Here is a 15,097-nt window from a genome sequence, read left to right on the forward strand (position 1 = left end):
CCCACCTTGCAGCAGCTTCAGACCGTTGTCCGCAAAGGAGTTCGAGATGGCGCGCTGAACAAGGCCACCCAGCACCGGTTCATGGTGGACAGAGGCTTTCGCAGTGCCCGAGAAACTACTCGCAAGCGTCGAAGAGGACGCAGCCATTCGGTAGATTCGTATCGTGCTCGTCGCCGATTTCGCAGCCGCGGTAGGCACCGTAGACGCCGTCGTCGACGAAAGCGTCGAAGAAGACGTCGAAGACGCCGAAGAGGACGTCGAAGGCGCCGACGACGAAGGCGATAGTAACGCCAGCATGAGACGACGACCCGTTGAGATTGAAAAGCGTCTTGAAAAGAGAACACCATAAAAACAAACAAAAATTTAAAAAAATAATTTTTGAAGGTCCTTTTCAGGACCAGTCACTTTCCCAGAGAGTATCATCAGAATGAGTAGTCGGAGAGAAAAAATAGATAGGCTGTATAGGTTTTTGAATTTGGGGCATGATTTTATAAAATTTTGAAAGTATTCCTGAAAGGTTTCCTCAAGTCAGATGTCTAACATCTCTTCTCCCTTTTCTTTTGATTTTTCCGTCTTTTATGTCTGCTGTTTGTTGATATATTTTGGTCTGTCTCGTCAGTGTGTGTTATAAATATTTTGTGTCATCATCACCAATCATCATCATCATTCTGTTTGCATGTAATTGTGTGCGTGTGCATGTGCTTGTGGGAAATGTTACTCCCGTTCGTCTCCTCACATCTCCCTTCTCCGTCTTTCTCTTCCTTCCTTTGCTTCCCTCTCAGCTCTCTCACACTTTCTACATTGAAAATGACCACGCTGAGGACTATTTGCGTTTTGTCCATTTCATTCAATAAAAACATCGTACTTAATCACCTAGTTGCGACACCTTACACAAAAAACACATAACAATATATAACGCATGCGACACGTTATATTCTAGACATTACATGTAAAAGAAATTAGCTCTACATGTTAGGTAAGACGTGCATGCTTGCCAACAGCGTTTGTAGCTCCTCTCAAGGATTTCATTCTTGAACTTGCTCCTGCTTCGGACGATAATCAACGCTGAGACATGCGCTAAGCACTTTAGTGCGGAAAGACCTGTAATTAGCAGGCCAGTGGCGCCAGACGAACCAAGTGTTGACTGAAGAAAGTGTGAGCGCATAAACAAAATAGTGATAGAGGAGAAACGTCGATTACAAGCCACAAGTAATCTACATCTCTACACAATTTGCAGAAAACGAGGTTAAAAAAAAAATATTGGTGGTGGGGATGAGAAGATGGTCATTTTCCTCGGAGCATTTTTCGGAAATTGCGATTCCACCAAAAACACAACGGAATGTCCAGGTTTTCTAGAAACTCACGTCTTTTATCAAGAAAACAAAAATCTATTCCTGTTTTCCCCGGCCAAAAATCTCTGGCCCAAGCACGCACGCACGCGCGCACACACAGACACTCTCTCTCTCACACACATACACATTCTTCCCGGTGCATAAGGAATACATACACCTAAGTTTTTCATTCCACCCTCCAGTGCGACCATCAGCGCAAACTCCGCGAACGATATAATGTCCTCAGTGACACTACAAGGTGGTGTGCTGCTCTGTACAAACAATGACACCGCATGTGAGGTCGCATCTTTTCTTCTACGACAAGGTGTTCTCAGACACTGCCCCAGTCGCATTATCAAGCGTCCAGAAATTGGGGTTTTTTCCATTCCTTTGGGGTCGTGGGAGGAGAGGGGCGGAAAGGCTAATAGTTTACTGATATATAACACGATTTTCGGAAAATCGGAGCTGGTCAGCAGACCACGGTCACTCAAATTCGGATGCAACTTACAAAAAAAAAAAAAAAAAAAAAAGCACAGAAAAAATAGCAAAGCCACTGGAATCTCCAGATTTCTCCAAAATACGGGATTCACGAGCCACTGAGAAAACAAAATCGATGATGGCTGCCAGACTGGCTAAATGTAGAAAGGTCACAATGCCCTTCCCTTTTGTCCTCCCCGTCCCCCCCTCCTGCACCACACTTCTACCACCATCACCACACGAACCTGCCGCCATGACTGGTAGGAAAAAGGGTAGAAATGAGTGACGAGAGTAGGTTGTTAGAAAAATGGTGGATTGCCTGGTTGGTTTTTACGCCAAGTCAGCAGATGTCCAACTCTTCCTGTACTAAGGTGCTATATCCCGAGACAAATGGGGTGGAGATGACGAACGGGGCATCGCAAGCAAGCAGCGAAAAGAACTGATAACAAATTTCTTTTGGGGGAAATTAAATTTTACACCGAATCAGCACCTAAGGCTATATCACGGTAAGACAGCCAGCGCTGTAGACTAATGCCGCATGCAGAGAAAGAACAGCGTGCCGAGACGAGAGCTGAACCCAGGACAGCCAACCCTCCCTGTATTGGTGACGGGTGCTAACCGTTGCGCGTCTGCAATATTAGGTGTTTCACTAATCTATATTTACACGGAGGATAGGGATATGTCACGCAGGCGAATAGATGGCGAAATGCATGGCTTCGTGCAAGCAGTAATACGGTTAATTACGTGTTGATGATTTTAGTGAACACTTCTAGACATTTGAGCTCTACAAAATTAAACTTTATTGAAAATTTACCACGCATTATTTTGTGGTGTCGACAAGTGGATGAATGAACAGGTGCAAGTGGTGTCAGACGCTAAACAGTGCTTGTGCTCTCTCTCTCACACACACACATATTAGTACACAGGAAATGCATTTCTCCGAACGGAGAAAGATAGGAGACAGACGAGGAACAAAAAGCTCAAGAAATTTGATTCAACAATGATGCGGACGGGTATTCTGAGTGGCAAATTACACAAATAAATATAGCCTCCATTTTCAGGCGGGCTAAAATGCTCTCAGCACTTGACATTTAAACCCTTTGCAAGTGAAGTGAGCGAAACAGCAAGGCAGTAGTGTTACAGCTGCAAGTATCACTATTTAGCCTTTAGTCGGAAATTTAAAAACATGGGTGACGATGTTATATTACCACTGAATGTGATGTACGATCCAAAATGCCAATTACAGGACAGTTAATGTACTTTTGGTATTATTCTCCTTGGCTGGCGAGAGTTTTCTTTCCCTTGGCCAGACTCTCCAGTCTCGAAAACCACGAAAGATCCAGGTAATACCCAAGGACAGACTCGATAAGCTTCAGACGGTTGTAAGTATTGTATAAAGCTTTGATTGGCATCTGGACACCGCTCTGCCCAGTTGAAACTCTTTTAGTAGTTGGCACCTTGGCGTCTTTTAAGTTGGAATTGTAGAATGATTTCACCTGAAACAATGTCGGTGACTAGGATAATTTGACGAACATTGCCAAGAAAAGAAAAATGTAGATCTGTGAGTGACATGCATACAGACACCGTCCACACACACACACACAAGTGCATAAACAGCATTCCCACATACACGTATGTGTGTATGTATATATATGTGTGTGTTAAATTTGCACATATGTACATGTCTTGACGCAAATATATATATTTAAATAAACATACTGTTACAAAACTAACCATATTTCCAAACTGTCGGTTGGCGAGCCGCAGACTGGGAAGAAACTTGTCTTGAAGGTGACACTGCTTCAAGTTTTCAGCAAGCGGGGCCATCAGGTGCTCCAGGCTGTGCATAGCCACCACCACGTCCTCTATCAACACCTAACAAACATGGCGGCCATGTGTATTGTTAGAAATCAACCAACTGATGTTTAAAATTCGAGTTAGGGAAAATTTCGACTTACGAAAGGTCGACGTACAGAAGTTCGACTGTATATATAACGTGTCTTTTGACAGCTCTCCTCGTATATATTACCCATTCTATTTATCTCCATTTCTCGGCCGTCAAGCCGCTGACACCTTTGTTTGTTCAGTTGCACCAACGCACTGATTTACGCAAGGTACTCACTTTAGCAAAATGTTTCTGGTTTTCTGCTCGAAGGGCCATTGCCGAGGGAAAACCGGGTAGAGGCTGGGTGTCGTTAAGGTCTGCGGCGTACTCCAGGCACTCTGTCATAAGCTCGGTGTAGCCCGCCGCCTTACACTGGAGGTACACAACATGTCTTTGTCAAACCCCATTAAGCTGTATTTCTTTATTACACAGGTTTTCATCGTCATTGCGTATATTTTTTTTCTTGGTCACAGAATCAGCAAATGTTTTCTAAGAGCCGACGAGGTTAAAACACAGGTCTGTCGTGATTTTAGAGAGTATTCCATGAGAGCTAAAGATTGAACGGGAAGGAAGCTTGGGAGAGGAAAATGAACGAACGAGTCACTTGGAAACTGGCACCACCGCAGTTTTTAATCCCCTACTTCCCCACCCCCACCACCAACACACATGAGGTGTCAACCTGTCACGTTAGAGAAGGGAAAGGAAAAAGTACAAGCAGAAGGTAAATGAGCACGAGTGTTTCACTAGTTCATTATACTGATGCTGCACAAGTTCACAATAAAGCGACAGCTGGAAGAGTTAGCTGCAAAAAAAAAAAAAAAATGCACAATAATACGACAATCAAAGACACTAGAAAAACTCAATCCCAGAACGCAATTACCAGAGACAACCTGTGGCGAAATCAACTGACCTGACACAAGAGAAGGTCAAGAGCGGAGTCAGCAAGCGAGGTGACCAGCGGCATCAGCTGCTTCTCTGTGCGAACCCACATCAGCAGGTGACTCTTACCCGCAGCGGCGCTCGGCGCCATCGGCCACAGGTCAGAGGTCGCTTTCCTTTGCGCCAACGGCGATGACAAAGATCTGGACGACATTAGAACCACGAGCGACATTTGCAGAATTGAGACACCTGAATGAAAAGAAAAGAAAGGCTTAAAAAAAAATAGCAGTCATTTGTTTTAATTGACTGAGTGCAATAATTCAGTAAATCTCTGTCCTTCTGTTTCGTCTTAACTATATCTGTGTATCTTTCTCCTTATATGTTATGAATGGGCATATGTGTACGTCTATATCTATATATTCATAAATGAGGTGTATATTAGTATCAATATTCTGCATTCTTTGTTCCTGGGCATGAAGCCTCTGGCCATAATACGCGGGCCATTGTATGTATCGAGCTAAAGCAGGTGTTTTATCGTTACTTGTACTGATAGGCTACAGACATGGCTGATTGTCTACTCTGTGTGCAGAAGCCTCCTCACGTGCCAGGTCTGTTCCACGTGCACTCTCCGTGCATCTGTAAGCTAGCTCTCCAGGAAACTAAACGGCCAACAGCAAGACAGGTCAGCGCATGCGCACCAGCAACATCGAGGTCAGCGCGTCCCCGCTCGTTCTTGTGTGTGTATGGAGATAGAGGGAGAAATGTCAACAACAGTGATGTAAGTATAAAAAAAAAAAAATAGTCATACCAAGCATGTGCCATAAAGAATCCATCTTGTGATGATAGTCGGTAGAGCAGCTGCCACCTCACAGACGTTCCAAGAGAGGATCGGTCGGTCGACTGTGAACAGAGTGCCTTCACCTGCTATTTATACACGTCTCTTTGTGAATGGTATAAGGGCTATATATAGAGTGGAAAGTTCTGTCCGACTCTAGGGAGGAAGCTGCCAGCAGGAAGAACTTAACCTCCCACTGTAATTAGCGCCCATCCAATATGATGCTGTCATTACACTAACGAGCATTTGCGCTGATTCAGGCGGGGCATAGTCTAAAACTTTTGTCAGAGATAAAAATTAATTCATTAATCATGCAAGTTTTAAAGAAAGGAAATAACTATAGTTATTGTAGGACGATCAGAGTGCGAGAAGTATAAATTATCACAACGAACGACAAAGAATGGGTGTGTTCACACGAAACGAAAGGAGCTTTAAAAAGGTTTTGAACTTTGTAATGTGCTCGCTCGGGTGCATAATACATTAGAGATACAAACGTGCCTCACACAGGCACAAAGAAAGAAAGAGTAAGAGAGAGAGAGATCGACATAAAAAGACAAAGGAACTTACTGACAAAAAAAAAAAGACAAATTAATTTATTTGCCAAGTGACATTGCTTAAGGAACATGTCTTAATGATGGCCGCCACTTACTCGACAAATACCAGTCTCGCATGCACGCAGGCACGTACTCGCGCAAACACACGCACACTCTCTCTCTCTCGCAGACTCTACTACTCTCACTATTATATTACACTATTATAAGTTCACTATTATACGTGCATTGCTATAAATACCTTATGTATATACTATAACATGTGCACCATTACGGGTACACTGTTATGTGTACACTGTTATAGTACACTCCAAGAAATGAAATGCAAGGGAAAATGAAAATGAAAATTCCTCTCCTTGTTCTTACACATAAGGGGTCAGCGCCGCCTTCAACACCTCATTCCGCATAAACTCTTTGATGAGTTTTCATTGTTTGGTTTCTCCCAATCAATCTGCTTCTGAATCTTTAAACCGATCACAGAAAGCTATAGTCAGTAATCACCTATCCATGATCCTGGTGCCGTATTTAGCAACGATTGTGTCATCTCACAGATCCATCCAGATGGTAAAGTTTGCCGATGAAGGCACGGAGGTGGATCCCATGGTAATGTGGTGCAGTAAAACAAAAAAAAAAAAGATCGACAGCTCCATGTGTCTAAGACCAAGGAGACAAAGTTCACCACCGCAGGACCTCTTATAGTCAACCGCGAGGCCACTGAGCAGGTTGATCATTTCAGGTTCCTAGAAACCACCATCTCGAATGACCTCAGCTGGGAAAACAAAGTGGTGTCGATTCTCAAGAAGGTCCAGCAACACACTTTACTTTCTACGTGGCCTGATAAATTTCGACCTTAGGGACATCCTAAGGTCCAGTTTTACCGGGTAGTGATAGAGAGTGTACTGACATTTTCAAACCACCGTGTGGTACAGCAGCATCACCCAGAGGCAGAACTCATTTAGCATATCAGGTTTGGGGTAGGAGACAAACAGATGGCTGCATGACCCGCACACACCTGCCTGACAACTGACAGAGACTTGTACACTCGTTTGCCTTTTAGGGATTTTTGGTGGTGAAGGCTGAGTTCATAATGCATATGTTAAAGAACGGTACGAAAAGAGACAAACAATTTAGTCAAAACAAAAAAGAAGACATCTTGATCATCAAAGTTTTTTTTTATTCCATTGTAAGCAAACTGGGTTGTTTGTTTGTTTGTTTTTTGTTTTTGTTTTTGTTTTTTTGTTTTTTGCAAAGATAAAGCATTGTTTTTAGATAAAGATAAAGCATTGTTGCTATAATTTTCACCGATCTCTGAAAATAGCTAAAATCATTGCTAATGAACGTTTTACAGGAGCTTCTATTTTACAGTTATTTAGCATTCTAGGTCATTGCTTTCCCCTAGCTTTCTGATGGAGGACAATAGATAAATCGAAAACCAGGTAAATTTTCTAACACCTACGGTATGATGTCAACTGGAAATCAAGCCACACTAAAAAAAAAATAAATAAAAAAACCTTGCTCTCTGAATAATTCTATCAATGCATTGTTTGTCTTCCATTCCTGCTCAACCCTTCGTTATTTCGTCATCGATGAATCTGGCAGTCCATTGTTTGGAGCGTGAAATACGTGGCAATACTGGCAGGACGTGCTTTTTGTCTACAAAAGATAACCGTGGCCACTTGACCCTGAAAATACCACGCAAGCGACAGATAAGTGGATATGATTTTGAGGGATTTTTTGCCCATCAAACCGATTCATTGACGGTTGGCTGACGGGAAGCGAGGGAGTGAGATGCCAGCGAGACCTTCACCTCGCCCCCGACTGAACTGATGGTGTCCTTCCGGCCACGCGCGAGACCTCTTCCGCGTACTTACTTCTTCCGCGTGGCCTCAAGTGCCCATGACATACTCCCTCCAAAACCTAGGGGACTTTCAAACTCAAAACTATTTTTCTGGCATGAATATGTAGGTTAGTAAACTATTAAAAGACACGCACAAAAACGTGGCATATTGCATAAGCCTTGATTGCAGTATGACCGATTGCAAGAAACACTTACGTCGTGTAACAGCATACATCACGAATCCCATGTATCATTAGCTTCTAATGTGTCCCTTAAATAAAAAATAAAAGGTCTTATCACTTGTTTTAATTCGTGTTAATTATAATCGTTTTATGAATAGCCAATAAGAAAGAACTGGTTTATAGAATCAGTTCCTGTATTCCTGTTTGATTCCTGTAGCGTGCATGTTCTCCTAGCGTCCACTGAGTAGCCCAAAGTAAATAAACAAATAATCGAGAAAGTTTTAAATTAATAATAAGTTCGTAAGCACGCCATTTTATAACCTTTCACATTAGAATCGCTCATCTAGTTCCTCTAGCACTTGTTAAAAACATCTTTAACTGCTAGTGTCGCTATCTGTGGTGAACTTCGCACTCTTGTAGCACCCGGCTGAGAGACATCCCTTCCTTTCCCTGCTTGTTTCTCGGTGCATTTCATGGAGTTAGACAAATCAGCCGTTGTTTCTCAGTCCGGATATGCCATACGAGGCTGCCCCAGCCGCAGACAACGGATGTCTGTTCTTGGCATCGTTTCCAAGAAGTGACCCCAAAGCCAGAATGTAGCGGATACCTATCTTCCATACCTTTAGGCATCCGAGTGCCAGGCTTCCTTCAATTCGTGAAGGAATCTCCGTTTACTTCTCTTGTGTGATCGGTTCATCTCTTTCTCTCTCTCTCGCTGTCTCAAATTCAAACATGCTGTCGCAAGAACACCTTTCACCAAAACAACAACAGGATCTTTAGTTATCGTGCTGCTAAACAATGGAATTTTCTCCCCTTCCATATCCGCCACCTATCCAACATTGAATCTTTGCACTGTAAACGCATCTCATGCTTGAACATTACTCCTGACAACAGTCCACAGAAAGCTACTCCATCCTTTTTCACACGCGCTATGGTAAATGTGAAATTCTTAATTTCATAGAAATCATATGAAGTGAGCGGTAAAATGTGTTCTCTGGGTTTAGTTAGACCATACAACATAACTGTCTCTTTGCATGGTTTATGTCCAGCAGAAGAATGAAAACCAAGACCATCGCTAGCTGTTCAGAAGCAAAGGTTGAAATCTCTCGTTCTTAATGTGTGTGTGTGTGTGTGTGTGAAAATTCTTTTGTATATTATGCTCACATAAATTATACGATAATCACCCCATGGGCAATAAGGAATGGCTTTACAATGAAGAAATCTCTCTCCGTCATGTGCTCAGGAGGAGAATAAAATTTTATAAGACGTTGATGATAAATTTCTTTTTCGGTATCTTCGCCTCTACCACCACCATCTGCACACATTAGCCACTTATCTAGAGTGTGGTGTCAGATCCAAGAAAGTAATACACACACACACACCCCTCTTACCTCAAGTTCCTCAAGGAGAGGCACAGACACTGTCAGGTTAATAGGTAGAGCAAAGAAAAAACAAACTTTCTAAAGCTTCTCAAGGCGTGCAGACCAGTCTTGTCACCAAACTTCCATTACCAGTCACCAGTACTGTGATCATTTTATCATAATGATTCGTATTTTTAATTTTGTCTCCCAAGGCTATTCAAAGCAGACTATTCGTGTCAGGGTCACTCCTTCACTCCATGAGGTGAAGCTTGTTAATCTTGATCCCGTTTATTTTTTATTGCTCTTGCATATGTCTGAAATAAAAGTAGTAGACCCATCAGTTTACGGTCATAGGGGAAGAAAATTTAAAGCCTTTTCTTATCACGAGGCCATATATTTAGTGAAGGCGATGTGCATTTTCTCTCCTCCTTTCCTTAGTCAGCTTTTCGCTCCACAGTTCTTCTTTGGGGAACATGCGTGACATGGACATGACATGACATCTGATAGTGAGCGAGTCTTTGGGTTCGAACAGCGTTTTCACGGCCAACCGCCCCCTGTCCCTCTTGGCACTGCCTCAGTTTATGCTGTCCTTATATATACCCAGTCCCACTTTATTATTATAACCTCTGTTATGCATGCCTTGATGTCTTTTCGCCCTCTCCCTCCACTGCTCGGTGTTACGTCCTTTATTTTGATGTTCATTTGTAAATTATTTATCCAGTTGGATATTTCATTATGTGTGCCTTTTATGAACAATTTCCACGCCTTTGCATTTGCTTCCATGACACGCACAATACTAGCAGCAATAGAAACCTATATTCGTTATATGTGACCATAAATAGGCGTTAATAGTGAACATAAATACTGTATGTACCTGGGTAGTGCAGGTGTGGTGCGAGTAACCAAACTGTCTCTCACACACATTCAACCAAATGCAGGAAGAGAGCCGGCAGATATATTTTTCTTTAGAGCATAGACTTGGAAGGTTGTTTTCAGATTGTGGTGATGCCTGAATATTTATCGCATATTTTATATGTATTCAACAGCTTGTGGGTCTACAGCCTTCCACGTCTGCAGTTCACTGATATGATCTCTGTACCCAGATTCATAAGTTTACAGAATTCTTCATCTAGGTCTAAACATAGATAACAAGCCGAGGGTTTTCTAAATGGAATCATGAAAGGCCTTCTTCTAGAGTTCTATCTAGGGACGAGAGAATTAACAGGTGTTTGTGAATATTAGCAGTTATGGGGTGTGAACAACGAAGACTGATAAAGCGAGCAGACTAGAGTGACATTTTGCTTTAACCTTTAAATCAACATTAAATTATAATGAATAGAGCAATATCCTTCATTACTGGAATCAGGTCAGGTGATCTGGAACGAAGGTTAAAGGTCTACAGCAGAGCAAAACTTGTTTCTCTAATGACTGGGGAGAGCTCGGTACAAGATACCGTTTCCAGAAATTATGGAAAATCCTCCGTTCTCGACGAACTTATGGAACGCCTTAAAAAATATTCTATTTCAAACGAAGAACACACGTATAAGGCCGTGTGTCTTGCCCTGATGGTGCATGATGTAACCCCATCTCATGAACCTAGGGAGCGAGTTGAGGCCGCGTGTCTCGCTGACACGTGCTCATATTACGTCGTAGGAACGGTATGTAACGTAGTAATGGTGTAATGTAATAGCAGGTCGTGCTTTGTAGGTTAGGAATGTTTTAATTGCGTTGTATTATATATACTAATTCACTCATTTATTAAAAAAATTATTGCAGTCTTTTTAAAACCCGTTTGAAATTCATTCTCTTGATCTCCAATTATTGTTAAGTTTGAGAATAGTGAAGGTATATAATTCTCCAAAAATTGTTGAACATTTTGTAAATAATGGCGATAATGAGGTTGTAGGCAAATGACAGGTCTAAAAGTAAGACCAAGTGGTGTTTTCGAGAAAAGGGACGGGGAAAGTCGCGGAACTCCCCTCCTCCAAATACACACATCCTGCGCAAACCTTGTTCCGCGTACCTCGTGCACGGAAAGCACACACGTGGGCGTGACGTAGCGAATCTCCACCTTTTGTGAGCGCTAGTCAAACAACAAATGTTGGGCTATGCTCTCTCTATTTGATACCTTCTCATTGTTTTATCATTTGTGACATCTATCTGTTTCTCCTGCTTTTCGCCTGGCATGCTGCAGGAGGCAACACTTGTACGTAGGAGACGTGTGTGCGTGCGTGTCTATGTTTGTATGCATGTGTTATCATCCCCACTCTCATGTATGCACAGACATCTACTTGCTCTGTTCACTCCACAAAATAAGACAGCTCTGCCTTTACGGGACCTGTCAACTTTCAATTAACAGACTTCTCAAAAGTACACACACCAATAAAACTATCACTACACACTCTCTTCCTCACTCCCTCACCAGAAGCTGTGTCCGTTTGTTCTCGCATACTCTCACTTGTAGTTATTCACTGAATGGTCCCAGAGACCGGTGGTGAGACAAAGTCACATGCCTGGTGTTAGGTCCTCCTGCAAACACTCAGATGTGGCGCCCAAACGTTCAACGTCCAGAAAGATTTGTTCCATTACTAGAACTTACAAGGTGCTGTCCTGAGTACAATCCCTTTTGAAAAACGCCTTTACGTCTGTTGCGAAGGGTTGGTCTTATGCCAACGGTTCCTCTCGCTCTTCCTCCAAAAACTGTGCTTACACATTAAAATGGGCGTAATAACAAATGTAAACTCGGGTACATTCGAGGTGCGGCTTCAAAACGTAGTCTTAAAAAACTTGACTCCATTTTTACATACTGAAAATGTGAACCTACCGGGCTTTGCAGCACAGACGCCACAGACGCCACTCCCTACATGCAGCGTGTCTCGTCACCCACGTGCTTCCTCGGGAAGTGAACGCCTTGCCACCCGTATCAAACATATATAGTCCTCATTCTTCCTTCCAGAAACTTTCAATAGCTCGCGCAAATATACACATTCCTATTCTCACTTTGTTCATGTCACAGGCTGAGACAGAGAAATTTTAACCAGGTTAACTGAGAGAGAGAAAAAGAAAAGAGCTTCGTGTTTGTGGAAATCTGATTATTCAGTCTGTAAAAAAACCCCACATGTAAACAATAAACAATTAACATGTAAACAGCAAACTAACCAATAACAAACTGTGCAGCATCTTCGTCCTCACAGAACACCAACAAAAAGCGACAAGGGAGTCGTACAGCAGCCGCGTGTTCAGACAGTCGAGCGATTTTTACCCCTTGACTTGAATCTGAGGAGAAAGCTGGACTGATAAGTGTGCAAACTTATCGCCGACAAGAGGCGTTTCCTAGCAAACAGACTGTGCCAGGCAAAACTTCCGTGACCTTACAAGGTCAGCCTGACCTGCTGTTGGCGCGCATGCGCATTGCCCGATCTAAGTGTCATTTGTGGCTTTTGCACTTCGCATACTGAACTGACCTATAGGTCAACAGCCTGAAAGTGATCGCCTTCTTTTTTGCACCACTTTGTCTTTCATGTCTTCCATAAATCCGGTTACTCCTACCCGCTCCTTTTACTCACCCTCATCCCCCGCGCCGTTGTCAGACACGACAGAAACCAGAGGAAGACAAAACAGACCAGAGAAGGACAAGAACAGACTAGGAGACAGGACAGAGGAAAGAAACGAGACACTAGAGTAAGACAATGCAGACCAGAAAGAGTCAGGGCGTAGACCATAGGAAGACAAGCCAGAGACCAAATGGAGACAAGACAGAGACATGAGGGAGACAAGATAAAGACAGGAAGACCAGACAGACCAGAGGGATACAAGTACTTAGCCTACTGTGAGAGCTAATTTTCAAGGCTGGTTGCTCGGTGACCCAAGAAGTGACCTCACTAAAGTGTAGAAAATCTGTTTCTCAGCATCGTGACTTCCATGATTTAGTTTAATCTGGTCTCGCGAGTATTAGCGTTTAATACCTCTTCGATAGCGATCCCTTCGCCTACTTTGGGGTCAGACCCAAACACCTGCTGATATTTCTGACAGTTTAGACAACTGAAGGGCAAGCTAACAGCTTCGACACAAAGTCAGATTGTTTTGTTTTTTTATTTTCCTTGTTAGAATATTGTCATCGTTTGTTCAGCGCAGGAGAAGAGAGCTGTCTGTGTGGGAGGGTTAGTTTTAAGTCTGAGCGATGTGCTGATTTTGCATGATTTTCTTACATGGAATATTTTTGCATGCTCATTTTACATGAATAAGCCGTTGGCACGCCTTGCTAACCGTTTGCCCGTCCGCTAAGCAGGTCAAGAGGTCCCCCATGAGGCCCCTCCGTATACGAGTAAATTATTCTGTTGCTGTGGCGGGACGCAAATCAAGATAACAGATAAAGTTGGCACAAACGGTTTTTTTCGACCTGGCAAGACAGGTTGCAGCCATTGACAGTATCTAGTTGGCGTAGATCGGCGGCGTAGATGGGGGGGTTGTGAATACAGTGGAAAAGAGCCTCTGCACTCAGTGTGGACTGCCAGGCATCCGCTGCAACGAGCCAATCATACGCTGCTGCCTGCTGACTGGGAGGCTAACTTTGTGCGTCCCCACATCCGGGTTGAGCGGAAGTTCGCATTAACATCACAGACATGTATAGGTTTATTATTTTTGCATTTATTATTTTATGATCTATTCTTCATGATCATGGAATGTTTGTATACGTTCAGACGAACACGGCACAGGCGATATAAATATTTCAAGAGTTTAAATACTTCATTTGGAAAAAAAAAAACTACGAAAGAAACATAAAGAAGAGAATGATAAATGTTGATGATGTCGTGGACGTGAAAACTCTGGCGACGACAAAGACGATAGAGGAAGAAGAGGAGAAATATGTTTGTCGGACAGCTCGCCCACACAAAGCGCAGACAATTAATGGGAGGCAATAGTGTCAACTAACAACGTGACTAAACAATGATCGGTGGATAGGGGAATGGGTTAGTCATTTCGACCAAAAAGCTATTGTTCCGGCTGTATCGACGGCCTACCTGAGTCAATCGACCTCCGTCATGACCCTACCGTCCCATGTAAGACCACATCGCCCCCGCACCTAAAGTAGAATCGACCAAACCTAAATGAACACTCAAGCGGTAATACCTGCTTCGTATTAGCCTAGCGTCTGAATGTTTATTTAATAAGAACTCCAAACTTAAGAATAATGAAGACAAGGCATTTTAGAACTTAATTTTAAAGAAAATCGCGTTTATGAACCATTGTGAGATCTTATTCTCTTAACAAACGTCTGTATATATTTAATACCAACCTCCAAATTAAAGAATAATGAGGATATAGGCATTTTTATAAAAAAAATAAATTTAATCATCGAAGAAGAACCGCGTTATGCGCCATTGTGTGGGTTTTTTTTCTCTGAATGTATATTGCCAACTGGCCATTTTTGTTTAGCAAGATGGTGGCTTTACTTGTTACAACAACACATGGCTCTGTTGGTAACATCTGACTATAGTAACTACTTCAGTCACCGGAAATCGGTTGATATCACTGAGGTGTAATGGTTTGGATCAGAATGAACAGGCAGTCTCTTTCAAAATGTACTTTCAGAAAATCGTAATATGGTCGGCCAAAGCAGTTTTTAAATGTTCTTAATTTTTGTTCAATGTGAGATATGTCAATGTCGTAATAGAACAAAAACTGTCAGTTTCCAAAAGTATTTGGAATACATGCTTAAGGCAGTTCATCAGAGAATTGTATGTGAATAGTCTTGTAAT

At 42.6% G+C, this 15,097-nt stretch overlaps 1 protein-coding gene and 1 long non-coding RNA gene across 2 annotated transcripts; one reads left to right on the forward strand and one right to left on the reverse strand.

Annotated features, from left to right (window-relative positions):
• Positions 1–804: 804 nt before the first annotated feature.
• LOC112565306 lies at positions 805–6,137 on the reverse strand. The gene is made up of 5 exons (XM_025240694.1): positions 5,381–6,137; positions 4,604–4,821; positions 3,931–4,065; positions 3,543–3,683; positions 805–3,304 (listed from the first exon to the last, which is right to left on the reverse strand). Exons 1-5 carry the CDS (start codon positions 5,403–5,405, stop codon positions 3,077–3,079), a joined length of 747 nt encoding a protein of 248 aa, XP_025096479.1. The 5' UTR covers positions 5,406–6,137; the 3' UTR covers positions 805–3,076.
• Positions 3,964–9,314, forward strand: LOC112565307. The gene is made up of 3 exons (XR_003099388.1): positions 3,964–4,071; positions 5,162–5,350; positions 6,510–9,314. It is a non-coding gene; the product is annotated as an uncharacterized LOC112565307 (long non-coding RNA).
• Positions 9,315–15,097: the final 5,783 nt, after the last annotated feature.

This window comes from Pomacea canaliculata, linkage group LG5 (assembly GCF_003073045.1).
Source record: "Pomacea canaliculata isolate SZHN2017 linkage group LG5, ASM307304v1, whole genome shotgun sequence".
Lineage (NCBI taxonomy): Eukaryota > Metazoa > Mollusca > Gastropoda > Architaenioglossa > Ampullariidae > Pomacea > Pomacea canaliculata.

What these genes read in the sequence shown, in the direction of transcription:
- LOC112565306 (XM_025240694.1), bottom strand. Translation starts at nt 5,405, where the DNA reads ATGGATTCTTTATGGCACATGCTTG. An exon ending in TTCTTTATGGCACATGCTTG is followed by an intron (nt 4,822 to 5,380) that starts GTATGACTATTT and finishes CTTTTCATTCAG; the next exon opens with GTGTCTCAATTCTGCAAATG. An exon ending in TTGACCTTCTCTTGTGTCAG is followed by an intron (nt 4,066 to 4,603) that starts GTCAGTTGATTT and finishes GTGTACCTCCAG; the next exon opens with TGTAAGGCGGCGGGCTACAC.